Source organism: Thalassophryne amazonica, chromosome 3 (genome assembly GCF_902500255.1).
Source record: "Thalassophryne amazonica chromosome 3, fThaAma1.1, whole genome shotgun sequence".
In the NCBI taxonomy this organism is placed as follows: domain Eukaryota; kingdom Metazoa; phylum Chordata; class Actinopteri; order Batrachoidiformes; family Batrachoididae; genus Thalassophryne; species Thalassophryne amazonica.
In genome coordinates, this window is record NC_047105.1 from 36,839,875 (window position 1) to 36,867,320 (window position 27,446).

The 27,446-nt window shown below is 42.5% G+C and overlaps 1 protein-coding gene across 3 annotated transcripts in view; it reads right to left on the bottom strand.

The window, feature by feature from the left end:
* Nucleotides 1-6,018: 6,018 nt before the first annotated feature.
* The window catches only part of LOC117506553 (eyes absent homolog 2-like), a 120,819-nt gene continuing 99,391 nt past the window's right edge, over nucleotides 6,019-27,446 (bottom strand). For all 3 annotated transcript variants that reach the window (XM_034166062.1, XM_034166061.1, XM_034166060.1), the window contains exons 11-16: nucleotides 22,734-22,792; nucleotides 22,071-22,231; nucleotides 15,230-15,344; nucleotides 15,023-15,144; nucleotides 9,753-9,853; nucleotides 6,019-6,323 (exon numbers count right to left, since the gene is read on the bottom strand). In XM_034166062.1, the coding sequence (XP_034021953.1) occupies nucleotides 6,273-6,323; nucleotides 9,753-9,853; nucleotides 15,023-15,144; nucleotides 15,230-15,344; nucleotides 22,071-22,231; nucleotides 22,734-22,792 (609 nt within the window). In that variant the 3' untranslated portion in view covers nucleotides 6,019-6,272. The remainder of the gene's footprint in view (nucleotides 6,324-9,752; nucleotides 9,854-15,022; nucleotides 15,145-15,229; nucleotides 15,345-22,070; nucleotides 22,232-22,733; nucleotides 22,793-27,446) is intronic.

Below are 27,446 nucleotides of genomic sequence, written 5' to 3' on the forward strand. Positions count from 1 at the left end.
ATTTCCACTTCTCCAGACTAGACTCAACTTGCTCTCTACTCTCACTACAGATCACAATGTCATCTGCAAACATCATAGTCCATGGGGACTCCTGTCTGATCTCATTCGTCAACCTGTCCATCACCACTGCAAACAAGAAAGGACTCAGAGCTGATCCTTGGTGTAATCCCACCTCCACCTTGAATGAGTCTGTCATTCTGACTGCGCATCTCACCACTGTCACACTATTCTTGTACATGTCCTGCACTACCCTAACATACTTCTCTGCCACTCCAGACTTCCTCATACAATGCCACAACTCTTCTCTTGGCACCCTATCATAAGCTTTTTCTAAGTCCACAAACACACAATGTAACTCTTTCTGTCCTTCTCTGTACTTTTCCAACAGTATTCTCAGAGCAAACATTGCATCTGTAGTGCTCTTTCTCGGCATGAAACCATATTGCTGCTCACAGATCTTCACCTGTTTTCTAAGCCTAGCTTCTACTACTCTTTCCCATAACTTCATGCTGTGGCTGATCAGCTTTATGCCTCTGTAGTTACTGCAGCTCTGCACATCACCTTTGTTCTTGAAAATAGGAACCAGCACACTTCGTCTCCACTCCTCAGGCATCCTCTCACTTTCCAAGATTTTATTAAACAATCTGGTTAGAAACTCTACTGCCATCTCTCCTAGACATTTCCATGCCTCCATTGGAATGTCATCTGGACCAACTGCCTTTCCACTCTTCATCCTCTTCATAGCAGCCCTCACTTCTTCCTTGCTAATCTCTTTTACTTCCTGATTTACTCTCACCACATCATCCAGCCTTTTCTCTCGCTCATTTTCTTTATTCATCAACTCTTCAAAATATTCCCTCCACCTTCTCAGCACACACTCCTCACTTGTCAGCACATTACCATGTGCATCTTTTACCACCCTTACCTGCTGCACATCCTTTCCAGCTCTGTCCCTTTGTCTGGCCAATCGGTACAAGTCCTTTTCTCCTTCCTTACTATTCAACTTCTTGTACAGCTTGCAATATGCCTTTTCCTTTGCTTTTGCCACTTCTCTTCTCGCCTTACGCCGCATCTCCTTGTACTCTTGTCTACTTTCTTCATCTCTCCGACTATCCCAAAACTTTTTCGCCAACCTCTTTCTCCTTATGCTTTCCTGGACCTCTTCATTCCACCACCAAGTCTCCTTGTCTTCCTTCCACTGTCCAGATGTCATACCCAGTACTGCCCCAGCTGTCTCCCTCACCACATCTGCAGTACTTTTCCAGTTGTCCAAAATTGCTTCCCCTCCAACTAGTGCTTCTCTCACCTGCTCGCTAAATTTCACACAACAGTCTTCCTCCTTCAGCTTCCACCATCTGATCCTTTGTTGAGCTCTCACTCTCTTCTTCTTCTTACCTCTAAAGTCATCCTACAAACAACCATCCTATGCTGTCTAGTGACACTCTCTCCTGCTACCACCTTACAGTCTGTGATTTCTTTTAGCTTGCATCTCCTATAAAGAATGTAGTCCACCTGTGTGCACCTTCCTCCACTCTTATATGTTACCCTGTGCTCCTCCCTTTTCTTAAAGTAGGTATTCACCACAGCCATTTCCATCCTTTTTGCAAAATCAACTACCATCTGTCCTTCCCCATTCCTATCCTTGATACCATATCTACCCATTACTTCCTCATCACCTCTGTTCCCTTCACCAACATGCCCATTGAAGTCTGCTCCTATCACCACTCTTTCATGCTTGGGCACACTCTCCACCACCTCATCTAACACACTCCAGAAATCTTCTTTCTCCTTCATCTCACAACCTACCTGTGGGGCATATGCACTGATGATATTCATCATCACCCTTCAATTTCAACTTCACACTCATCACCCTGTCAGACACTCGCTTAACCTCCACACACTTTTAACCTACTCTTCCTTTAAAATGACCCCAACACACATTCTCTTCCTGTCCTCACCATGGTACAACAACTTGTACCCCCCGCCAATGCTCCTGCTCTTACTTCCCTTCCACTTGGTTCTCTTGCACACACAATAGGTCTACCTTTCTCCTCGCCATCATATCAGCCAGCTCTCTCCCTTTACTGAGTCATACTACCAACATTCAAAGCCCCCACTGCTCATTTCACTCTTCTAGTTTTCTTCTTCTCCCGCTGTTCATGGCAAGTTTTTCTCTTCTTCGTCATCTTCGCCCAGCAGTAGCCCAATTTCCACCGGCACCCTGTTGGGCATAGCACCGGCGGCGGACAATGGTTAAACCCGGGCCGCTGACCGATCCGTATGGGAATTCGATTCTGAGTCTGCATAGTTGGGTGGCTTGTTTTACGCCGGATGCCCTTCCTGACGCAAACCCTCCTCATTTATCCAGGCTGGGACCGGCACTCAGAATGTACTGGCTGCACACCCCATGTGCTGAGTTGAAATAAACACTTTTAAAACTGAAAATGTGTTTTTTTGCAGCCGATAACACTCTGGAGTCGGTTTACAAGACATTTGTTTGGTGTTCGCCATGCATGCTAACTTCTACTAACTCAACCTAACTTCCTATGGCGTTAAATCTGTCTCATTAATACCTGCAAATGCACAGAGGGTGATCTACAAATATTCCTTGATTTGCACAACTTCTGCTCTTAAAACTAACTATTGTTTTTGATTGTGGGGCTTTCTTGAACATGTACACATTATGCGTTAAGATAATTGGATATTAATAATTAAGTAGACAACTGCAATTATAATGATTACAATGCTCATATGGCTGAGGATAGTTTAGCATCGCGTTATAGTTTAAGATTTATGTCATATTTTTTTGGCACCACTATAAATTTATTCCTTGGATTTTATAAAGATTTAGGAATTCATAACTATGCTATTGCCAATATGATCAAACTTCACGCTGTCTTGAAACAATTTAGAATTTTGACCCCGAATGGGAGAAATCCAAGTGATCAGATGTCACCTATATGGTAGCAACATCATAGGTCACATGGGGGCTTCTCCTGAGCTGCACGAGGATGCTGGAAGTTAAGAAAGGCAAATGGCTGCTCACCTAAACAAAATACCAAGATGGTGGAAATGCTTTGCAATAGCTTATTTCTGAATAAATCTAAAATGTTTCTCATACAGTATATTTTTTAAAAGTTAGTAAATCTAAACACTGTTCTGAAGCCAGAAAACAGTTCTGAAGTGATTTACAGTTCGTGTTAGTACAGTTGTGTGCACGCCCCGGCAACACGCATCAGCAAGGTGAATCAGGTTACAAAATAATCTCAAACCTCACGTATGTGAACGTGTGCTTCCTCCTGTAGTTTGTCGCATGATGGCATTTGTAGGAAAGGACAATATCCCCCAGATAAATATGTTTTCATTAAAATGAGCTGCAATTTTGCAACGTTTCAAAAATAAAACATTAGTGCTTAGATTTAGGTACAAACTGAGGGCCTCTTCACACACAACAGGACTGCGGATAGAATGGTGCATGGAGGAGGAGTCAAATGCCACTCATGAAAAATGTGAGCCGTGTCAAATGCCTCGTAGAGCTACGCACAGCTATCGCAACAACCATTCTCGCACAACCAGCGGCTGAAAGGCAGCGAGTGCTGTGCGAGTGCCCATTTGACTCCTGTCTTGGCAGGTGTCGGCCAAATTCCAGGTGTCGCACATGAACATCTAACTGCTCGCTGGACACTTAGAAAAGGCATTTGCGTTGTTTGTGAAAAGTGTCTAAGTGCCACACGAGTGTGGCGTAACCTAGCAACACGTGTGTGAATCTGCCAAATGCCCCCCCCAACATGGCTTGTGGGGTGCACCCCCCCAATAAACACCATGAATCCAACATTGTCAGCTGTGGCTGAGGGCCTTGGAGACCAGCCGCAGTGCGCTGCTGACACAGCTGACCGCTGTGTCCTGCAACTAGGTTGGTGAACATGCAATGCACATGTGTGGGCGGGTACTCATGCCCTCATCACATGCTGATAATTACATACCGACACAATCACATGAGGACCGGCCAGCGTCTGAGCGCAAGGCACGGTGTGGAATTAATGAGCAGGCTGACCACGTAAATTGTAGTTTACATGACAGACAGAAAGAGTGGAAATTAAACAAAAAAGGGTAATGGCATGAACGTATTCATTTGTGATCACCCTTACACTTTGCTGTGGACATACGGCGACCTGTCAGCTGACTGCCGACTATCCGCTAGATGTGACCGTGCACACAAGGTGTTACATTACAAACACAGACATCAGACAGATGCAAGACAAACACATAATAATACATACATACATAAAATAAAAATCACAAAATGAAGGTACACAGAGTGAGCTTTTTTCTGTGAGCTGCCGAGGTCTGCTGACAGAGGTGGCGGTCCCTGGGACCTACAACTGTTCAGATATCTGTGCTTGCAAGTCACAGCTGGAGAGCACCTGTACTGGTTTGTAGAATACAACCTCACATAACTGTACTGTGAGTCGTGGACGTCGGCATGCTGTCCTCACATGGAAATAAATTAAAGCACGTATTATACATTCTGGTGTTTTATTAATTTTTGCTCGACTTTCCGGGTGCTCACACTGTGTTTGTGCGCGCAAACACGAGCATTGCAAGAAACCGTCGCCACGGTATTGTGCACGCCTGGTCTGACCGTACATCCCTCCCGACAGCAGGTGGAATGTTTCATAGCTCCCCATTGTGTTCTTGGTTTTTGTGTATTTTCTTCCCCGTTTCTGGATCTTCGTGTTCTGTGTGAAGGGGCCCTAAATGTTTGCCAGTTTTGTGAAATTGTAAAGGCTGTACAGGTTTAATCTCAGATATTGAATTTTTTTCTCACAATTTTATGACTTTTTGATCTAAGAGAATATCGAAGTTTTTTTCTCATAAATATTTTTTTCCTCCCTGAAAATATACCCTTTTCATGAAAATGTACAATTTTATAATCTCAGAAGTCATTTTTTTCTTGAAAAATTTGTGATTGTGAGAATTCTGGTCTCGGAATATTTTTTTTATTCTTGTAAATATATGTTTTTTTTTTTCCCTCACAAGTGGCATGACTTTTTTCTTGCAAATTTATGGCTGTGTGATTTTTTTTTCTTCTAAATTTTATGAGGTTAAACTTGTGTTTCGTTCTGAAAATGTTACCCCTATGCTGTTGTCCATTTTTGTATCAAATGTACCAAATGGGAGCTGTCATACCAAATTAAAACAAACATATGCATGATTTAAATTTAATTTCATTCACTGTTTTACGGAATTCAGTTGCAACAAAATAAAATCAAAACTTGCCTTTCCCCAAAATGCAATTAATTTACCTTTATTAATCTACTTTACCTGTCAAAACAAATGGACAATAAACATTATATACAAATAAAAGCTAAGCTGACAGGCTGTGTAAGAAGCACATGCACGATCATACCAGTTCATCTGCTATATTACAAACAGGTTATTCGGGAATTAATCGTGGGGGGAAAAAAATGACAACATATACAAAAAGTAAGTATTCAAGCACCAGCCTATTATACATGTGAAGATGACATCTTATCAAAACATTTTTACAAGAGCGTAGTGTTTGTTTTTGTAAGAGGGTTTATGATGCTGAGCTCCTTAACCAAGTAATAAATAGCTCACATTTTCACGGTAAAAATATAATCAGACTATTTTAATAGCCATCATTATCAAGTTAAGAATATCTGATTTTTATGCAGCCTACATGTGAGAAAAGCAATTCTAAAATAATGTTAGTTTTGTATTTAAAGGGGTATCAGTCAGTGAGAGATGTAAGTTTTGCATCAAATTAAAAACACACAGCAGATCATGAGAAATTAAATATGTTTTGTCAATGCAGACATGATCACTTTGTGCAAGAGCCAACTTTTTGCATTCAGTGCAACACTCGGGTACAAAAAGTCTCAACGTGTGTCTCAAATAAAATGATTTGCGTTGTTAACCACAGTAGGGTGGTGGTGGTAGTTGTGGTGGGGGTCCAGTTATGAATTGTTGTTGCGTTGGTTTTTGTGTATCATATTTTTTTGGTCCAGTACTTTTGGCTTCACGTTCACGTTTATGACGCCGCAGCCTCGTTTTTCATCACAGTCCTGTTTGAGAGCCGAGTGAGAAATCAGATGTGCCCGACCTCAGCATACCAATCCTGACTCTGGATCAGTCTCTTAGGGCAGCTTTGCTGACTCAGGAACACAGGAGCACCTCAGAATTTGGGCTTTTGAGCAAAACATGACAGTTGGCGGCCTTCTAGAGGTAATCCAGCTCCAGTGCATGGCTCAGGGCTTCCAGATCGGCCCGACAGGACACTCTCCAGAAGGCATGTTTTTCTGGGGAAAGAGAAATTTTTTGTTAAAATAAAATAAATACAGGTTTGATGCAAACACTGAGTCATAAAGTTGTGACAAAGCTTTGATGTTTAACAAGAGCCTTGGATTAGAGGTGACACCACATGATGGGATTCAGATTCTGGTGTTACCTCATACCAACCCATTACAGCCATGTCCAACTATAACCAAATTCTTCATTTATTTCAAACCCACTAAAAACCTTTCTAACCTTGTGTCCTTGGGTTATTTTGTATCCTGATAACACTTCTGGAGTCGTTTCCAAGACATTTTGTGGTGTTAGCATGCATGCTAACAGACACCAGGTGGAGCCCTACAAAGGATTGTGCCCCCTTGTGGTACAACCACACACTGCTACTGTGGAAATGCACATGGACGTCTCAACTGACATCAACAGCTCTGACAAGGCGTTTGTAATTCAGCACAGGTGTGAAAACGCCCTGAGAAACATTGCCTACTGAGGTAAGTGCATCGAATGAAGCCTGACTGTTGGTTTACAGGTTGTTGTTACCAAATCACCAAAAATATTTTAATCAAAAAAATTTAAAATCTTCACTGGGAGGTATGCGACCACTTGCCTTGTTGTGTCTTTTCAGCAATTTTGACAAAGATTCAGGAAGGATTCATTTATCAGGAGTAAGATGATGTTTCGGTTTTTGGTTTCCAGGTGTGGATTCTGGGTCAATTTTTTTTTTTTTTTTTAATCAGTACTGCATTTGGATACTGTGTTTCCAGCCATCAGATGTTCACAGGGCTTTACACACTGGACTCAGCTATTAGAGGTTTATTCAGAGCTGGTGAAAGTGTTGAAGTTGTTGAGAGGTTCGTGTATCTCAGCAGACGCAGTCATACAATGGCATTCAGTCTCTGGATCCTTGAGACTGAGGGTCCAAAGACAGAGAAGCAGCTGGAAAGAGCTTATGGAGTCATAAGGTCCCTAGACAGAGTTGGTTGGTAATGTCAATACCACTGCAGTAGAGGAAAGCCCAAGTATTTAAGGTCTTGCTGGGTGTTACTGTATGGTTGTGAGACCAAGTCACGAACCAGTGACCAAAGGCAATGACTGGATGTCTTTGGTAGGCTACTTGGTCATTTCAGAGGATCCTTGGGTCCCACTGAAATGTATTTGGGTAAAGTGGACAGTCACGTAGAGACTCAGATGGGTCTCTAAGGCCAGGTATGACATTTTGGTCATGTAGTGTGGTTCTCTGACATAGTGCTTGATTCAAATTGTATGTGACCTCAGTGACGAGGACCCCAGCAACTGGAAAAGTACGCTCATGGCAGTAGATAAATGGGACACACTGGCTGTCAGCTTGAGTGGTTGCCAAGAAGGCATAATCCAGCACAGTGTGGTTCCACAGTGTGCTGGATTATGCCAAAGCAAACACGACACATGGCCAGAATGTCGTAGGTGATGTTCCCAATGAAAGTGATGCTCCTCATTTTAGTAACCATTCATTTGACACAGTCATTCAAGTGGTACCTAAGAATACTGCATTGACACCAAGTACCAAAGAGTTCTAGTCATTGTCTTAGGACATGGTAAGTATTTTCCAGGACCCTAAAGATTTGGGCCTTCATTCGCTTGTAGGGATGGGTATTGATAAGATTTTATCTATCCATACCATTATCGATTCTGCTTATTGATCCGATTCCTTTTCGATTCCCTTATTGATACCTCTTGTGAATTTTCTGTGTACTAAAAGTAGGCTTTACAGGTTTTCTATGTCAACAACATTTTATTGAATCTTAAAGTAAATAAATGTGAAATTGGTTACTGGATCCTTAAACTCTGGACATAATAAACTCTACACGGTGGATCATTGATCTCTGGACATAAATATAAATAAACAAAATCTGTAGTTTTTGTCAAAAGCATTTCTTTTCAGACATTACTGGCATGAATGCCATACATCTGAGCTGAGCTCTTGCAGCTGGCTGTGCTGCACATCAGAATGTAATTCATAAAAAATGCAGGACGTCTCATTTTGGGAGGAAAAAAATGTTTTAGTCGATTGTAGTTTCTTGTCTGTATCACAGCATTTGGAAAGAGGTGTCATTTTATTTAAAGCAACGATTCGGTTTGAAGTTATTAATTCTGACTGGACTCTTTCTCAGCAGAGAGCCGCGCAGCGTTTGGAGCTGTGTGACCAGAAGAGACAAGAGTCCCAATTAGTGACTTTAATCCACACAAAAGTGACTCAGGATTGACATATTTGAATGGCTTTGAGAGGGGTTAAGAAGCGGACTTGCCGCTTCTGAAGAACTGCGAATCAAAGAACCAACGAGCCACTGGATCAAAGCATTGCTTCAGTGGTTTACGCTTCAAACTGGAGTTGCTCTGCAGAAACAGTTGATTACAGAATCGCTGCAAGGTCTGTATTCAACGTAGAGAAATGATCATTTTCCCGACAAACACCCTCAATAACAATGGCCGCTCTGAAGGACCGATAAGGGAACGTTAAGCAAAAAGACTATTGATATCGGTGGATCGAATCATTCTTAACGATGCCCGAAAAGAATCGGTTCTCGATACCCAACCCTACTCGCTTGCAAAGGTTTTGGCATTGCCAAACACCATGTTCATGTTGTCATGCGAGGGTTATCTGTTCATGAGTTTGGGGAGCGGAAGGGGGGAAGCTGCTCGGGGTGTGAGATGGTGTTTTTTCTTTTTTTTCTTTTTTCTTTTTTTTGAGAGTGTCACAGAAAACAGACTTCAGCATGAGTTGTGGCTATCAACAGCAACTCTTCCTTTTGTTGCTGTTAAATAAAAGTCCTGGATTGCAGCAGCTACGTCTTTGTGGATTACACAGCCGGACCGGCACTGACTGGCAGGTATGTCGCTTTCTGCCACATATAGTACTTTGGGTTTACGTGCATTCACAGATTGTCTGCAAATCAGCTGCAAAGCAGATGTAATAAAAACACTTTATTTGTGGCCAGTTTGTATGCATTCGTTACAACATATTTTAGTTTGTGATGTGGACATGATGGGCACGATATATATCTGTTTTACACACTGTCCCGGTCCGCTGCCAAGCCGCAAATCCCTGTCAGTTGCGGATATCAGCGGTTAACGGCAGATACACAGCGCATAGAGTGAGTATGTATTGTGTATGAATTGAGTATGTAAGGAGTATGTAAAGCGGATGTTATCCGCATCCAGATTTTTGAACTACTCAAAAATCCTGGCTGCGGACATGCGTGCCTCTGCGGATGATCACGGGCGCGTTCGGATGACGGCCGACTCATATAGGCATGTTACACAGATATTGCGGATGTTTGGCGACTATGGGCCAATTTTGTGCGCAATCCATACGCAAATCCTCCTCAATGCCAGTGGGACAGGACCCTAAGATTGAGAAAATAACGAAGTTGATTGACAGCTGAGTTCAGAGTGAGCTTTACCTTCTTAGCCACGGTCTCTTCCTCAGCTCCGTCTCCAATGACGACATACACTGCTCGCCGACCAAACCGCTGAGAAACACGCTCGAAGCAGCTTTCTTTGCCTTGAAAAAGAGGAAAAAAACAAAACGCTCAGGATTGCGTAATTTATTTGAATGCAGTTTTTTCCCCAAGACAATACATACAATATGATATACTTCAGCACGTTGCTATTGAAACAATACTGTAAGCAAACCACAAATTGCTATTACTTTAGCACCCACTGTTATGTAAACTACCCAAAGTCATATACAACCCAAACCCAAAGCTTTGACTTTCAAATTCGTCAGCTGCCATCTCTATAGCTTCTGCATCATAACGTTCATCTTTGTCTCACGATAATCACGACGGTTTCTTATTGGATGCTGCACGATCACAGCAGTTTGTTATTGAATACAGGTATGAAGAGACTTGTGAAGAAGGAATATGGTACCATATAAATAGCCACTTTGTATACTTCATCGTCCTATAAGGGAAATTCATTGTGGGCTCAGTAGTGCTACACTGAAAAAAGTGAAACATCAGTGCACTTCATTCAAAGTACTTATTTACATTGGTCTAATGGAAAATTGTGGTTTCCAGTTTAAATCTGCTGGAATCACTTTACCAAATCATAAATATACACTGTGAAAAACTAAAAAAAAATAACTAAAAAATTACATCATTTTTTTAAAGTTGATCCAAAGTATTATTTTTTTCAGTGTACATAAACTACTTCTAATACAATTACATTTGTTCTACGATTTGTTTCTGTGTAGGCTCTCAGTTGTCCAGGTGGTTTCCATAGTAGAGAAGCTTGAATCTTCCACGGGACTGTCCAGTCCTTGACTGTCCAGAGCTTGAATTTTTGACTGGACAGTCCAGTCGAAGATTCAAGCTTCTCTACTATGGAAACCACCCGGCCAACTGAGAGCCTACACAGAAACACTGCGACCAACTGTGGGCATGAGGCTCTGGCACTGGTACGTAAGCTGGAAAAGACTGCTAAAAAGATAGCTAACTTTAGAAACCACTTAAGATTTAACCTGAGATGCAAACAAAACACTGTTATTCCCAAATGCATGAAGCAAAAGGCACTAGAAGCAGGTCACACAGCAGAAAAGATCCAGCACGGTTACCTTAGGAGGATTTTGGGTCTTAGAATTAGAAGGCTTCATTTTAAAATATTAGACTTTTTTTTTTTTAGTCCAGTCGAAGATTCAAGCTTCTCTACTATTTGTTCTATGAATCTGATTGGTTAATCATGAGATTTGCAACCATAAAATATACCGCTGACATTGGTAAAATATTCAACATTTAAAATCCAGCATTGACATCCAAAAATCATCAGACACAACAGGGTTATTCCCTAAATGAGCAAAAGGAGCTACGTGTATGTCACACTTAATATATAAATAGAAAGAAAAAAGTAAAAAGCATGCATGCACACAGGGCCGGCCCAAGCCTTTATGGGGCCTTAAGCAGAATTTCATTTGGGGGCCCCCCTACCATCACCTCAGCACCAGATGCCTCATTATTCCATAGGCTACACTGTTATATGTGTAACGTACCCACAATCATTAGCATTACTTGTAATTATCTTACTTCATACAAGTGTCATTCTTGTTTTTAACCTTAAAGGGGTAGCAAACTCATAAATATGTTTTAATTAACTTATACATAGTGATGTATAAGTATGGCTCAGTAATTTAACTATTTGAAAGTAACATCAGCAGGCAGGAGACTGCATTTATAGTAAACACGTTAAATAGTTTTTCTTTCAGATGTGCAATGGTGTGCAAAATGTTCAATATCCAAATACAAAACAGAATCAAATGACATTCACATTAGCTTACAGAAAAAATAAAGTTGTAATCAAAATTAAATACAATACTTAATCTCCAAAATGAACATAGAAATCCACAACATAACAGCAATGTGTGTGCATAGCAATGCACAAACATTGCACTGGGGGCTATTGCTTTAACTTTGGCCTGCAAACCATTGAGAGCTGAGCTACTTTCCCCCACCTTTTGCACCAAATTAATCTGAGTTGATCTGCCCTGCTGTTTAAGTTTTTCTTCGTAAGGAAGACTATTAAATGGCTTCGCCAAAATCCGGTCCACAACATTCAAACTGTCTGCCATTATGTGCAGCTTGCTAGCTCGCTACCTGGGCCTGGCGCGAGGCTAGTGTGAAGTGTGTCCGTCTGTGAGTGCTTTGTGACGGTGGAGGAGCTCAGCAGCACCCGCTGCTCGGTAGGGACAGAAACTGCGATAGAAGTCAGTCTCCAAACACACGCAGCTACAACCCCCCCCCCAAAAAAAAACACCAGAAATAGAAGCTCGATTTGTCGGTAGTCATTTTTAACAAAGAAAATGCCACTACGAGCACTGGAAAAGCGTCCGGTTCAGCTCAGAACAGAATGAAAATGCTCCCACGGATGTTCACACCAAAAGATCGCTGATTCGCTCATTTCGCTGTCAATCAAAAAGGGATTCAACCTCAGACAGATCATCCAATCATCATGCAGAAGCTGAGCGTCCGGGCCAGCCGGGGCCAGCCGGGGCCAGCCCACTGCCCCATAGACCCCCAGACACGCTGAGCGTCCGACGGGCGGGACAAAGCCCAGCATTTATCCAATGACTCGTCTCGTTTCGCTGCATGCTTTGTGTCGCTACACTGTTTAAAGCGCTTTGAAGCTGCGGGTTTGAGTGAGCGGAAAGCCGCGTCATTACCAGTGATAAGAAGCTGATTCTGAACAAACGTTGAGCGCGTTGTAGCGCATATTTAGTCAATGACATGTGCACACAACAGTATATATTTGATCACTTATTTTTTGACATTTTAGGGGAAGCTGAGCTTCCCTTGCAGTCTTAGAGCAATCGCCTCTGACTTTAAGACACCTAAAGCACTTTACACTAAACGAACGGAGCATTTCGCAAATAATGACAACAAAAATTGTAATATTGGACATGCAAACCTACCTTTGTCTTGTTGTTTTTTTCTCGTCTTCCAACTTCTTCTTTTTCCTTTTCTCCGCTTCAGAGGGATAATTTCTTTTCTGAGACATGACTTTCACTCGCGCTTCTTTCCTCACGATTAGTCATGAGGAAAGTCGACCACCTGACCCAAGCGGTGCATCTAAATTTCCCCAACGGTGGCAGCAGCCAACAGGAGGCATCAATTAACCTAGTATTGGTATTTTGTCAAAATGAATTTATTTTTTTCGGGTGTAATACAATTTCGTTTAAATTATTCAATATTATTTTAATTTCATGTATATATTTACTTTTTTATCACAACGTCTCGGTGCTCTCGGGGCCCCCTGGTGGCGTGGAGGACCTAAGCGACCGCGTAGTTGGCGTATGCCTTGCAGGCTCTGCATGCACACACACACACCCACCCACACACACCCACCTCGCCCACTCACACACAAAACAAATCCACTGCACTGACTGGAGGCGCTTAGCAGGAAGTTAGAATGAAAAGCTGGACTAATTTCTGATGGAATTTTTTTTCGCTGCACTGAGGATGTACACAGTCTCTTTTTTTTTGTAGTACACGTGTGCACAAACGGCGACCCAATTGTGGGAGCACGCGCGGGACAACGACACAAGCAAGTTGCTAATTCGATTGAGCTAATTGACTGTGCTAATTCTTGTAACACACACAGACACATCCACTCCGCTGTAAGCCATCTGGATGCATGAAGAGCTGTTCAGATGAGAAGCGGATGTGATTTTTGGCTGGACTGAGGAAATACAGTCTTTTTTTTCGCCTCGTTGAATGGTTTGTTCCAGCTTTAACCTCATGAAATATTCGTACCATTGAACTCATAAACATTCATTATTTGTATATCATAACAATGGGGACATTAACAGCATATTGCACATTAAAAAGATGACAAAATATTTCTTATAGGTCCAGTGTTGTAATGTAACGATGTAGAAATACTTCGTTCCTGTACTGAAGTGGAATTTTGACATATCTGTGCTTTACTTCGTTATTTACATTTCTGGCGACTTTCACTTTTACTCCACTACATTTTCTCAGTAAAATGTATACTTTTACTCCAATACATTTCCCTTAACCATCTTCGTTAGTTGTTATTACAATATAAAAGTAGAAGAAATTTGATTTGGCACTGCCTGTTTGCAGAGGTGAAAGTAAGCCGGAGCCCAGCAGATACAGTCCTCTACAGCCGAAACGCAGCGACGTTCAGCCCTGCAGCATCAAGTGTTGTGTTTGACATAAAACAAGTTTAAAAGACAATAAACTAAAAGATGACAGGTTGAATCTGCACCCCCACTGAGGAAGAAGAAGACTGTGGACGGTGAAAACCATCTGTGCTTTGGACGCCAAATGTACCGATACACACGAATCGGTTCCAGCTGGAGTCCAGCGCATGATCTGAATTAACACACACTTAAGTGGAAAACTTCAGTACTGACAAAACTGGCCGGCGTGTCTGTTTTGTTTTATTTCATTTGAAAATTTCGCAGAGAAGTGCTGTGTAAAAGTGGCGCCACATTTTGGATTTGAGAGCCCAAACAGCACTCCATTTGGCTGCTTTGCAGTGGTTGGTGGTGGTGATGCTTGAAAAGTTTTTTTTTTTTTTACTTTTCCTTAAATTTGGCACAAATGACTGTTCTGTTTCACACGAGCCTGGCTGTTGTGTTGAACAGAAAAGTGTGCGTGGGTCTTCCAGAAAAATGACTGCGTCTTCAGAAAAAGAACGGCAACTTTCTTTACAGCTCCATACATCCACCTGTTGCTCACTCATCCTCGTCACCAACACCAACTGCTCCGCCAGAGGCGGAACCAGCCTTTTATAGGGGCTGAGGCCCCCTCCTGGATTCTCCAGATACCACACTGGCCTCCTGTGTTGCTGTTTCACTCTACTCGTTTTGGATTTTACTTTTACTCAATACTTTTACTTAAAGTAAATTTTATATGAGAAATTAAATTTTGATACTTAAGTACAGTGAATGTCAGATACTTTAAGACTTTTACTCAAGTAATATTTTTAAAGGAGACTTTAACTTTTACTGAAGTATTTTTATGCTAAGATACTTGTACTTTCACTTAAGTATCACTTTGAGGTACTTTATACAAGTCTGTATAGGTCTATGACTGGATCTTATTCAGGATGCTGATAGAGGGCACAAATGAGTTTTAAAGAGCTGAGTCTGCATTTTGATCATCTGTACCTCCTGCTAGAAGGCAAAAGCTTGTTTCCTGATTGTCCTCACCTGTCTTGGTGGCGCTGTAAATGTTCTCTATGGGGAAAGCCGAGCCCAGGCCGTACAGTAAGACCTTAGACAGGGCTGGGATGAGCTGGGTAGTAGTCACTAACACATTCACACAGTTTGGCCTAGAAAAAGGACAGGACACATTTAAAGCAACATGACTCAGACTGTGATCAGGAAAATAAAAGCTCACTGGAATCATGAACTGACCTGGAGTTGATGAGAGCCAGAGATTTTAGGGCTTGAGTAAGCCACAGGTCTGTTAGGACCTCCATCTCTCTCCTCAGCTGTAACCACTCCTCCCGCTTTGGGCTGCCCAGCAAACCTGCCCAATGTGGAGAAGCACACTTGTGATGGACAGTCTTTGGAACAAAAGACACAAACCCTAGTTTGACAACAGGACCTCAAAGCTCAAAAACTGGAAACATGTAGTGTCGATGAGACTTAAAGACGCCAGGTGTACTCAGCAGTTCTTCGAGACAAAACTGGAGCTACTTGTAAATACATCCATTAACTCTAAGAACTGCACTGTGCCCTAAGTGGTCCAAGGTAGCAGTGGTTTGTGGTGTATCCTTATTTTCCAAAAGCAAACATTTAACTGTCGTTAGGTAACATCCTTGTCTTGTCCGTTTTCTCAGAAATGGGGAACCTGTGTACTGAATGATGCCCAGAGAAATGTAAATGAAACTGTTGATGTAGCACAAAATCATTCCAACTGGATCCAAGGATCGTCCAAAGACAAATAGCAGGGCAAAAATGTGTCAATTATCACTACAGTTGTGAGTTTTATGGTCAAAGCACAACATACCACACAGGCATTGTTTGGTATATAATAAATATTTTCTTCGATTTTATGCCAAGTTATTTTTTTTTCAGTGTAGATGCTGGTGGAATGGACTCAGCGTGAAAGAAAACAACATTTATTTTGTGTCTGAATGACATGTACCAGAGCAGATACACAACTTGATTATGGATTTTACAGTGAGAGCATCAGCATGTGTCCAAACACTGAAAAATAAGATGTACAAAATACATTGTTCCGTAATGGGACAACTTCAAATTCACTGGGAACATTCTTGGGATACAGACCTTCAACAAGTTCAAAGATGGTTAACCTTGACCTATTTTAAGAAGTACTTTAAGAGGTTAAACGGTCACATTCTGTTCTTATTTTTATGGTACGATCTCGCGGACGTTTGCGTGGTGATGTCACTTCCTGGTGTCACTATCTGCTAACTTTGCCTCGTTTTTTGCCAAATATACCACCTTTATCATATATTATGTAAAAGCTAGTGAGAAATAAACACTTCTAAAACTGAAAACACTGTTTGTGTAAGCTGATAACACCTCTGGAAGGATTTACAAGACTTTTCACAGACGTCAGCATGCACGCTAACTTCCGCTAACTCAAAGCTAACTTCCACTCTTGTCAAAAGCTCATGTACATATATACACATGCATGCTGAAATAAAAATAGGAACTGAAATAAAAATAGGAACAGAATGTGACTTTTTAGCCTCTTAAAATACGTCCTGCAAATGCTGTTAAAATGCTAATTTTTTTTTATGAGTGATTGATTGATAGAGGGGCTTATGAACATGTACAAATTGTAAGACAACAGGCTCTTAATAATTAATTAAAAAACTTGAAATTCTAAAGAAGACGATGCTCATACGGCCAAGGGTATTTTAGCAATGTGTTATTTTTTTCCTCTTTAGATCACATAATATACAAATAGTGACTGGTTTGGAGATCCCTCGGGTTGACATTACAGTATGCTGCCCGATAAACCAGTCACCATTTGTTTTATTATACATCTGTGTAGTTAATAAATTTATCTTTACAATTGTGTGAAAAATTTGCTAAGTCATTTTTTATTCTTTTTATTTTTGGTTATTTTTACTAGAAACAAATCAGTATCCACGGACACGAACCTTCTGCTCTCCGCCATGATCTCGCCTGCGATGCATCACCCCTGTGCATGCGCGAAACATTGTTGCCCCGTTATGACAAAATCGGTCCGCATTCACTCATAATGTTGCCTGAAATGGTGCAGAATCAGTCAATAATGTGGCTATTGTTAATTTTGGATGATTTATTGTGAAAATTATTGCAATTATTACACGCAAATCACCCAATCAGAACAAAGGATTTCAGTCAGATGTATAATAATACAAATTTGCAACCATTCTGAGACTTATGTCTCTGTGTAGTCCTTTTGTCAGGTGGTGGAATTATTACCGTCTCGGACCTATGCACTCCGTCAGTGCCCTTCTACTAATGAATGTGTCAGTATTCTATTCCTCCTGAACACACACAGTACATTCTGTCTGATTTTGTCACTGTAAAACAAACCTTGTGTGTCAATCTGCAGCGTTACACACCAACCACAACTTGTGATGAAATGTCTCAAACATGCAGCAAGAGGACGCCATCTAACCTGTAATGCCTTTTACTTCTGTTTGACACAGAACTGTGGTGTCACAAAGCACAGGATAAATACATCAGTCTCCTTCAGGGCACCAGCCTGTACAACCTAATACCAACAAAATTTTAAACAGCTGTTTGCAGCATATTTGTGATCAGCTCTATCTTTTTAATGATTTTTGATTCATTATGACTATATAATGCTTATAGGCACGTTGAATGTACAACTCCTCACTTATGGGGTTAAAATTGTGTCATTAATATTTGTAAATGCACACAGGGTGATCTACAAATAATCACTGATTTGCAAATGTGTTCAGATATCCACAAATGCAAATTTCATATTTGTAACTTATAAATTGGTCTTTGCAAATAATGTTGTATTTGCATATATAAAACTTAATTTGTAAAAAAAAAAAAAAAAAAAAATTACATTTGTAAAACTTGAAATTGTATTTGTGAATTGAGTTTCAGCATGTGTGGATCACCAATTACACACATTCATCGCTTTCCTCTGTGACGTAATTTTGAGACATTCTTTTCGCGAAATCCACACAGATCCACAAACAAATGCCTACTGATTCTCAAATACACACTCACGCACACTGGATATCCACTAGAGGGCAGTGTGGTTCCATTCATTACGCAGCTGTCTGTTTGGACAAGGAACATAATCAAGCGAGTCGAGTCTTATCTTAAGTTAGGACAACAAAAGTTGTTTGTACTTACATTAGATGATGGCAACTGCTCTCCTTGTCCATCCATGTCCGTCCAGCTCATATCAGAAGTCAAAATGAGTCAAATGGCTGAAAGATCTAAATAGACGGCTGTGTAATGAATGGAACCACACTGCCATCTAGTGGATATCCAGTGCACATGAGTGTGTATTTGCGAATCAGTAGGCATTTGTTTGTGGATCTGTGGATTTCGCGAAAAGAATGTCTCAAAATTGTCACAGAGGAAAGCGATGAATGCGTGTAATTGGTGATCCACACATGCTGAAACTCAATTCACAAATACAATTTCCAGTTTTACAAATGTAATTTTTTTTTTTTTACAAATTAAGTTTTATATTTGCAAATACAACATTATTTGCAAAGACCAATTTACAAGTTACAAATATGAAATTTGCATTTGTGGATATCTGAACACATTTGCAAAACAATGACTATTTGTAGATCACCCTGTGTGCATTTACAAATATTAATGAGACAATTTTAACCCCATACTCACTCGGGGGAGGAGGAGTAACAGAAAGACAGAGGACGGAAAGGAGAGGAACAATAGTAGCCAGTAAACCAGTCGCGAACAGTATTTCTGGTATTTATATTTGTGTATTTATATTTATATTTGCTAAGTGTTTTTTACTTTCACGTTTGATAGTCTATGTGCTTCTTACCCTGTGTGCTGCTATACAATGCATGCTGGAACCTCAATTTCCCTGAGGGAGTCCTCCCAAAGGATTAGTAAAGTTCTGTCTGGTCTCTAATCTGATTTAGTGGTTAGCACTGTCGCCTCAGAGTGAAAAAGTCCCAGATTCACTTCCCACCTGGTCCTTCCTGTGTGAAGTTTGTCCCTCCCCCTCCCCCCAATGACCTTAACTGGAATACATAAATTTTTCAATTTTAATTTCATTTATATAGCGCCAAATCACAACAGAGTTGCCTCAGGGTGCTTCACACAGGTAAGGTCTAACCTCACTGACCCTCAGAGCAACAGTTGTAAGGAAAAACTCCCTCTGCTTGAGGTCTCCGTCAAGCAGACCAGACTCAAAGGGGTGACCCTCTGCTTGGGCCATGCTACAAACATAAATTACAGAACAATTCACAAAACAAATATACAGGAAATGCAGTTGGTGCACAGGACAGGAGGGTTTTCAGCGCAAATACCACACCCATCTCTGGATGGAGCCGCACTTTAAACAGAGAAAAAACAGAATCAGGCATCAGAAAGACAAGAAATACTGTGTAATTTGCCATCATTAAACAACAAGAAAAACGGGAAAGACTAAGATGATTGTCGGTCACTAGCCCTAAGCTTCACTGAAAGACCCAGAATTTAGGTAAAGTTGAGGCCGCACCAGCTCCGTTTCCTAATAAAATGAATTAAAAGAGTAAAAAGTGTAAAACTATATTATGCCGGTATGCTCACCATACGAAAGGGAAAATAAGTGCGTCTTAAGTCTGGACTTGAAAGTCTCCACAGAATCTGGCTGTTTTATTGATGCAGGGAGACCATTCCACAGAACAGGGGCATGATAAGAGAACGCTCTGTGACCCGCAGACTTCTTATTCACCCTAGGGACACAAAGTAGTCCTGCACCCTGAGAACGCCGGTACATCAGGTTTAATTAGGTCAGCTAGGTAGGGAGGTGCCAGTCTGTGAACAGTTTTATAGACTAGTAGCAGAACCTTAAAATCTGATCTCACAGGGACAGGAAGCCAGTGAAGGGATGCTAAAATGGATGTAATGTGGTCAAACTTTCTGCTTCATGTCAAACGTCTGGCTGCAGAATTTTGAACCAGTTGGAGAGCCCTGATGGTGGACTGCGGTAAACCAAAAAATAGAACATTGCAGTAGTCCAATCTAGAAGAGATAAACGCATGAATCAGGGTCTCAGCATCAGCCATAGACAGGATGGGATGAATTTTTGCTATATTTCGCAGGTGGAAAAAAGCAGTCCTCGTAATATCTCTAATGTGGAGGTCAAAGGACAATGTAGGATCAAAAAATCAGTCTTATCAAAGTTTAAAAGTAGGAAGTTTCTAGACATCTAACTTCTCACTGATGCAAGGCAATCTTCTAAGGATTTTATAGGAACGAGATATACCAGCAGTTATCGGCATGTATAACTGAGTATCATCAGCATAGCAGTGAAAGGTAATCCCAAAACACTGCAATATGTGACCAAGGGGTGCTATATAAAGGGGGAAAAGCAGAGGGCCTAAGACCCTGTGGAACCCCAAATTTCATGTCACTAAGGTTAGAGGTAGTGTTACTATACAAAACACAGTGAGAACGACTGGTTAAGTATGACGTCAACCATGCAAGGGCACTCCCAGTAATCCCAAAATGATTTTCCAGCCTATCAAGTAAAATATGATGATCCACTGTATCAAATACAACACTGAGATCTAACAGCACCAGAACCATAGTGGTGTCTGAATCCATTGTAAGCAGAAGATCATTCACCACTCTTTCCAGAATTTTAGAGCAAAATGATAGATTTGGTATTGGCCGATAGTTTTCAATACACTAGGGTAAATGGGTTTAGAAAATCGATGGGTACAATTTTTACAATTACTTAGAATAGATACAGAAGTTGGCCCGATCCTAATCCTAACAAGGGCCTTGTTACCCAAAACATAAGAGGTTTTTGTTTTTGCAAAATATTTAAGAACGTCAGTAATCGGTGTTCGCTACTCTTTACCACAGTGTCATTTTTACCCTGCACGTTGAGGAAATGGTGAAAGCAGAGTTGTCGTGATTGGGGCTGTGAGGTTTATTGCTGTATTGTTGTTTTTTTTTTCCTGTTTTGTGCACGATTGGGTTTTGGTGGCAGGGATCTCTCTTGTCTGATGGGTGTTTCCCTCTTGTTCTCTCTGATGCTTGCCACTCCTCCACCACACCTGTCCTGCATTTCCTCCCAATCACTTCCTCTTTTTAAGCTGCACTTTTTCCCTCATTTCCTGTGAGATTGTTGTCCCTTGTGCCTCTTTCAAGCCTTTTGTCTTCAGAGTATTTATCCAGTGTTTGCTTACCTGTGTTCTGACCTCTTTGCCTGATTTTTGGATTTTGCCTCTGCCTGATGTTCTGGACACTGTTGCTTATATCTTCCTTGCCTTTTTGTGTACCGAACCCTGCCTGTCCTGTTATTAAACTCTGAAGCTTTACCATCTGAATCCAGCATTTGTGTCCTACCACCTTGAACCATCGTGTCTGACAAGGGTGTTGTTTTCACTGGTGTGTGAGTGTGTGTGCATGTGCACAAGATAACTCAAAAACAGCTGGATGGATTTCCTTCAAACTTGGTGGGAATATTACTTGGATAGATGTCTCGAGGTGATTACATTTTGGACTAGTTTGGTCAAAGGTCAAGGAAAAGATAGTTTGAAAAACATCTTTGTTAAACATCCAAGAAGCCTTGATGGATGATCTAAAGCACATACTGATCAGAAAAGTATGTGTGATTGACTGGTATGAATGTCTTCATGAGTCATATGACAAAGTCAGACATAGTCAAAAACACCTTTACAGACATGTATATTTACTTGTACATTCATATTGTGGTGTGTAGAGCATGCACGGTATGCAGGGTATTCATCAGCCCTCTGATGCATTTAATTCATTGTAGAAGTCATCAAAGTCGGAAATGTTCAATTCCTGCACTTGCTGATGTCATTTGTCTTTTGGCTGAACCTCACGGGTGCTCGATGTCGCCGCAGCAGATCCAAGTACAGAGCCCCCAGTTTTCCAAGGCGCTCTCACAACCAACTACAAATCAGGTCCTACTCTGCTTCACTTCTGAGATCTGATGAGATCAGATGCACACAGAGCAGAATGGCTGTGCATTCAATTCCTTCATGTAAGGGTTTGAAATAAAAAAAGATGTAAACAAACATACCACCAATATTATTCTTGTAGGTGTTGTAGATCTCCTTAACTCTCCGGTATCGAAAAGCCAGTTTCCTCATCCAGTCCACACCTCCGTGGACCCCTGACCCTAGGCACAGAGAACCGGCCCCCGCCGGGCTCTGGAAGCCGTCCGTCCCAAAATTATAAGTGCTACAACATAAAAAAGAAATAATTGCGTTATGATGGTTGTGTTTGCTGATGCACTCCTTTTATTTTATTTTATTTTATTTTAACAAAGTAGTGTTCATGCATTCATCAAAGTGCTGCTTAGTAAAATAAATCACAAATTATTTACAGTGTTAACAGAAAAAAATATATAAAGCGAAGTGCAGTAAAATGTACAGTTTTTTTTTTCTCTTAAAAGTATTCCAAAGTACTTCAGCATGTTTGTGCAGTAAAATATGTGGACGGAGGGAAACAGAGGAGATGATAAAGGGCTGCTCTGATGAGAAAGGAAAGCAGCGGATAATCCTCTGATATATTATATGGCTGAGGAAAATACAAGACAGGCACATGCCTGCACACACGAGCACGTACTCACACACATACACACACTGATGCCCAGACTTAAAAACTAAAACCCAGAGGGCAAGTCTGGTTCACATGCCCAAGCTAGAGAGCTGCAAGTGGAGTAAAATGGGAGGATCTTTACCTGAGATCCTGTCCGTTGTCATCTGATGCCACATCATCAATATGAACCTGGTCACATTCCTGAGAAATGAAGCGTGGATATATCATGACAGAAATACAGAAGTGCTCTGTTTTCAGTCAAAAGATATTAAATAAAAGATCACTGTAGTTTCTCAGAGCTCAGCTTGACATCTCCAAGTGGTTTGTTTTGTCTGACAAATGGACCAAGCCTTAAAATATTCAACTGCCAGTGACATAAAACAGATAACAACAGCAGCACATCCTCAAATCGACAAGCTCAAAAGTCCGCCCATTCCCACTGATAAATCAGTTATCAGAAAAAAATCATGTTTTTCTTTTGATTGTGTAAGTCAGCCAGCCCCTAATTTAAGAATGGCCCCCTCTCAAATCTGAAAATATTCTTGAGGTCCACACACACACACACACACACACACGCTCGCACATTCCCAGCAAAATCTGTTAGACCATTTCCAGTTTTGGGTTTCACCTTAAAGTTTCCAAACCTGGAACTTCCCACTAGTGCTAGGGTCCACGAGTCCTAGTTTTAGTATTAAGGAGAGCATGTTGAAGTTGTTTTTATATTTATGGTAAGCTATATGTTGCACTAAAGTAGGTTAAGTAATGTTACAAAAGTGTGACAAAAAAAATATATGGTGAATTACCATTATTTTTCGATTTTCAATTCAATAGATTTATATACAACAGCACAATTAAAAGTGATTAATGGTGTACGTCAACAGAATCATATGTTTTATTTTTGTAAATTGAACAAAACTGGATCTGGTTTGTTAGCTATTTGAAAGTATTAAATTTTTGTTAAAATGAATGAATGAATTTATTTGGTGCACACACACATACATAACAACAACAATAACAATAATAATAATAAATCATATAAAGAGGTTAGGCCCAGTGGACCCTCTCTTCCAAACCGGTTACCACCAAATGGAATAATGGTTAAAAGCAGTCCATGTAATATTGTACAAATAATGAATGTTTTATGAGTTCAATGGTACGTTCCAGCTTTCACAGAATATTTGTTCCATTGAATGAATGTAAAAACATTCATTTATTGTTTTATATAACGGTGAAAATAGATCCTTGTCATTTGATATAATATTAATTTATAAACAACAGAAAAGGGACTTACATTTTGATGACATCAACAGTCCAACACAAACTTTAAATAGGATTCCAAAATTGTTCTCAGTCATCTTGGAAAAACAATTAGATAGTTTGTGATGGTCCTCTCCCCCCGACACCCCCCCAAAAAAAGACTTTGTGTACTTCCTCAGTCCAGCAAAAAATTGCGTCAGAAATTAGTCCAGCTTTTCATCTTAACAGCCCTTCATGCCTCATGACGGCTTATGGTGTAGTGTATTTTTTTTGTGTGTGTGTATGTGTTAGCGCTGTCAATTAGCGCGTTCAAATTGTCGTCCGTCAGCAAAACAAACACAGCTGTGTTTATCTAAACACAGGCCCCATAGTGTGTGCGTGGACACAGTGTGCAGTGGTACAAAAGGTATGGAACCAAATTTGCACAGTAAATGGAACCATATTTGCATGCTAAATGCAACGCAACAGAAGTGGGAAGAATAATCCATGTCATGTGACAAACAAAGCACCAATGAAATGACAAGGATCCACACAGCTGCAATGTAATGTGTTTTTATTACATGGATCTTTTGAATGTAAAAATGTCTCCTGATATCGGCTATATTATATTCCACCACGAATGCTGCACTTAGCGACCCTTACCAAAAAATAGTACTGATAAGTATATAAAAAGTAAACTAGAAGTATACTTCAAACATACTTGCATATACTACTTTTTGGTAAGGGAAGCTAGTCTATAGTGAGCGTGTTGTTTAGCCCAGACATTTCCAAACTTAAAAACGCTGCCACCCTCTTTGAAATCTGAAAACTTTCTGAGGCCCACCCAAACTGTGAATCACAGACTGGAAATCTGACAACAAGATGAAGCATTTCCATGTAAACAAACAGACAGACATCTAGCTAGCTCGCTATCTAGCAGCTAGTTGGAGGGGCCAACTCCAATGTAGATGTGCAGCGCTCAGTCTAAGATCATGAAAACACATCGGTTTGTTGTTGCAGGTCAATTATACATGGACCAAACAGACGTGTTGGGAAAGTGTAGGAACACGGACCCACAACAGGGGGCGCAAATGAACGGACAATGGAGGAAGTCAAATAACAACACTTTACTGTTGTGAATAAGCACAACAAACACAACAGATTACAACAATAGACAAAGAAGTCAATTCACAAAATGTGTCACGTGGGCAGGCTCGAAGATAAGAGACGTCTGTCCAAAGCAGAACTGGAACCACACGATTTCCTCCGCCACCGAACCCCGGGAATACTGCAGCCGCCAAGTCCCAAACTCCCAGGTGGCCAGTGCCTCCGCGTGTCGGATCTGGTACTGCTGGCGAGGAACAAAAACAGTTAAATTTGGGTGCGTTTGCACCCAGCAACCCGTATGGCGGGGAAAACCACCTCCACCTCTCGTCGGAAGAATGTCTGCTATTTAACGCACAAAAGTAACAAAGTGTTAATGTCAAAAAGACAACACAGTCGGCTGAGTACTGTACCTCCTAGGTAGAGCGATATCTCGGCAAAGAGGTGGAGATGTCGTCTTGCTGATATACCACTGCTGATCAGATGATTGGTGACAGCTGTCGTAGGCGATAAGTGACAGCTGTCACCCCGGCTGCTCCTGTGAGGCGGCAGCGCCCTCTGGTGCCTGGAGCCCGCACTCCAGACAGGGCGCCCTCTGGTGGTGGTGGGCCAGCAGTACCTCCTCTTCAGCGGCCCACACAACAGGACCCCCCCCTCAACGGGCGCCTCCTGGCACCCGACCAGGCTTGTCCGGGTGGCGGCGGTAGAAATCGGCCAGGAGGGCTGGGTCCAGGATGAAGCTCCTCTTCACCCAGGAGCGTTCTTCGGGTCCGTACCCCTCCCAGTCCACCAAATACTGGAAGCCCCAACCCATCCTACGGACATCCAAGAGCCGGCGCACAGTCCAAGCCGGCTCGCCATCGATGATCCGGGCAGGAGGCGGCGCCGGACCCGGAGCACAGAGGGGTGAGGTGTGATGCGGCTTTATCCGGGACACATGGAAAACAGGATGGATCCGCAGTGAGGCCGGAAGCTGAAGCCTCACTGCGGCTGGACTGATGACCTTAAGGATTCTGAAGGGACCGATGTAACGGTCCTGTAGTTTAGGGGAGTCCACTTTCAGGGGAATGTCCTTTGTGGACAACCACACCTCCTGCCCTGGCCGATACGCAGGGGCCGGGGTCCGCCGACGGTCTGCATGGGCTTTTGCCCTCGTCCGGGCCTTTAGCAAAGCAGAACGGGCGGTGCGCCACACCCGACGGCACTTCCGCAGGTGGGCCTGGACCGAGGGCACACCGACCTCTCCCTCAACCACCGGAAACAACGGGGGCTGATACCCCAGACACACCTCAAAAGGGGAGAGGCCGGTGGCTGAAGACACCTGGCTGTTATGGGCATACTCGATCCAGGCCAAATGGGTACTCCAGGCCGCTGGGTGCGCGGCCGTCACGCAGTGCAGGGCCTGTTCCACCTCCTGATTGACCCGTTCTGCTTGCCCGTTGGTCTGAGGATGATACCCGGATGAGAGACTCACCGTGGCCCCCAGTTCCCGGCAGAAGCTCCTCCAGACTTGCGAGGAGAACTGGGGACCGCGGTCGGAGACGATGTCTGTTGGAATCCCATGCAGCCGGACGACGTGGTGGACCAGGAGGTCCGCTGTCTCCTGGGCAGTCGGGAGCTTTGGGAGGGCCACGAAGTGGGCCGCCTTGGAGAATCGGTCCACTATCGTGAGGATGGTGGTGTTGCCCTGGGACGGCGGGAGGCCCGTGACAAAATCCAGGCCGATGTGGGACCAGGGGCGATGAGGCACAGGCAGCGGCTGGAGCAGTCCCGATGCCCTGCGGTGGTCAGCCTTGCCCCTGGTGCAGGTGGTGCAGGCCTGGATATAATCCCGGACGTCGGCCTCCAGGGACGCCCACCAGAAGCGCTGCCGGACAACTGCCATGGTCCTACGCACCCCTGGATGACAGGAGAACTTGGAGCCGTGACAGAAGTCCAGGACTGCAGCCCTGGCCTCTGGTGGGACGTAAAGTTTGTTCTTCGGCCAAGTTCCGGGATCCGGGCTCCGTGCCAGGGCCTCCCGGACGGTTTTCTCTACGTCCCAGGTGAGGGTGGCCACGATAGCGGACTCCGGGATGATAGGTTCCGGTGGATCCGACAACTCCGTTTTGACTTCGTCTTCATGCACCCGGGACAAGGCATCCGATCTCTGGTTTTTGGTCCCGGGGCGGTAGGTGATCCGGAACTCAAAACGGCCGAAGAACAGTGACCAGCGGGCTTGCCTGGGGTTCAGCCGCTTGGCGGTCCTGATATACTCCAGGTTCCGGTGGCCAGTGAAAACCGTGAATGGCACGGACGTTCCCTCCAACAGATGTCTCCACTCTTCAAGAGCCTCTTTCACCGCAAGGAGTTCTCGATTGCCGACGTCATAGTTCCGTTCAGCCGGGGTCAACCTGCGTGAAAAGTAGGCACACGGGTGAAGTACCTTATCGGTCTCTCCGCTCTGGGACAGCACGGCTCCTATCCCTGAGTCAGAGGCGTCCACTTCAACCATGAACTGGCGGCTAGGGTCGGG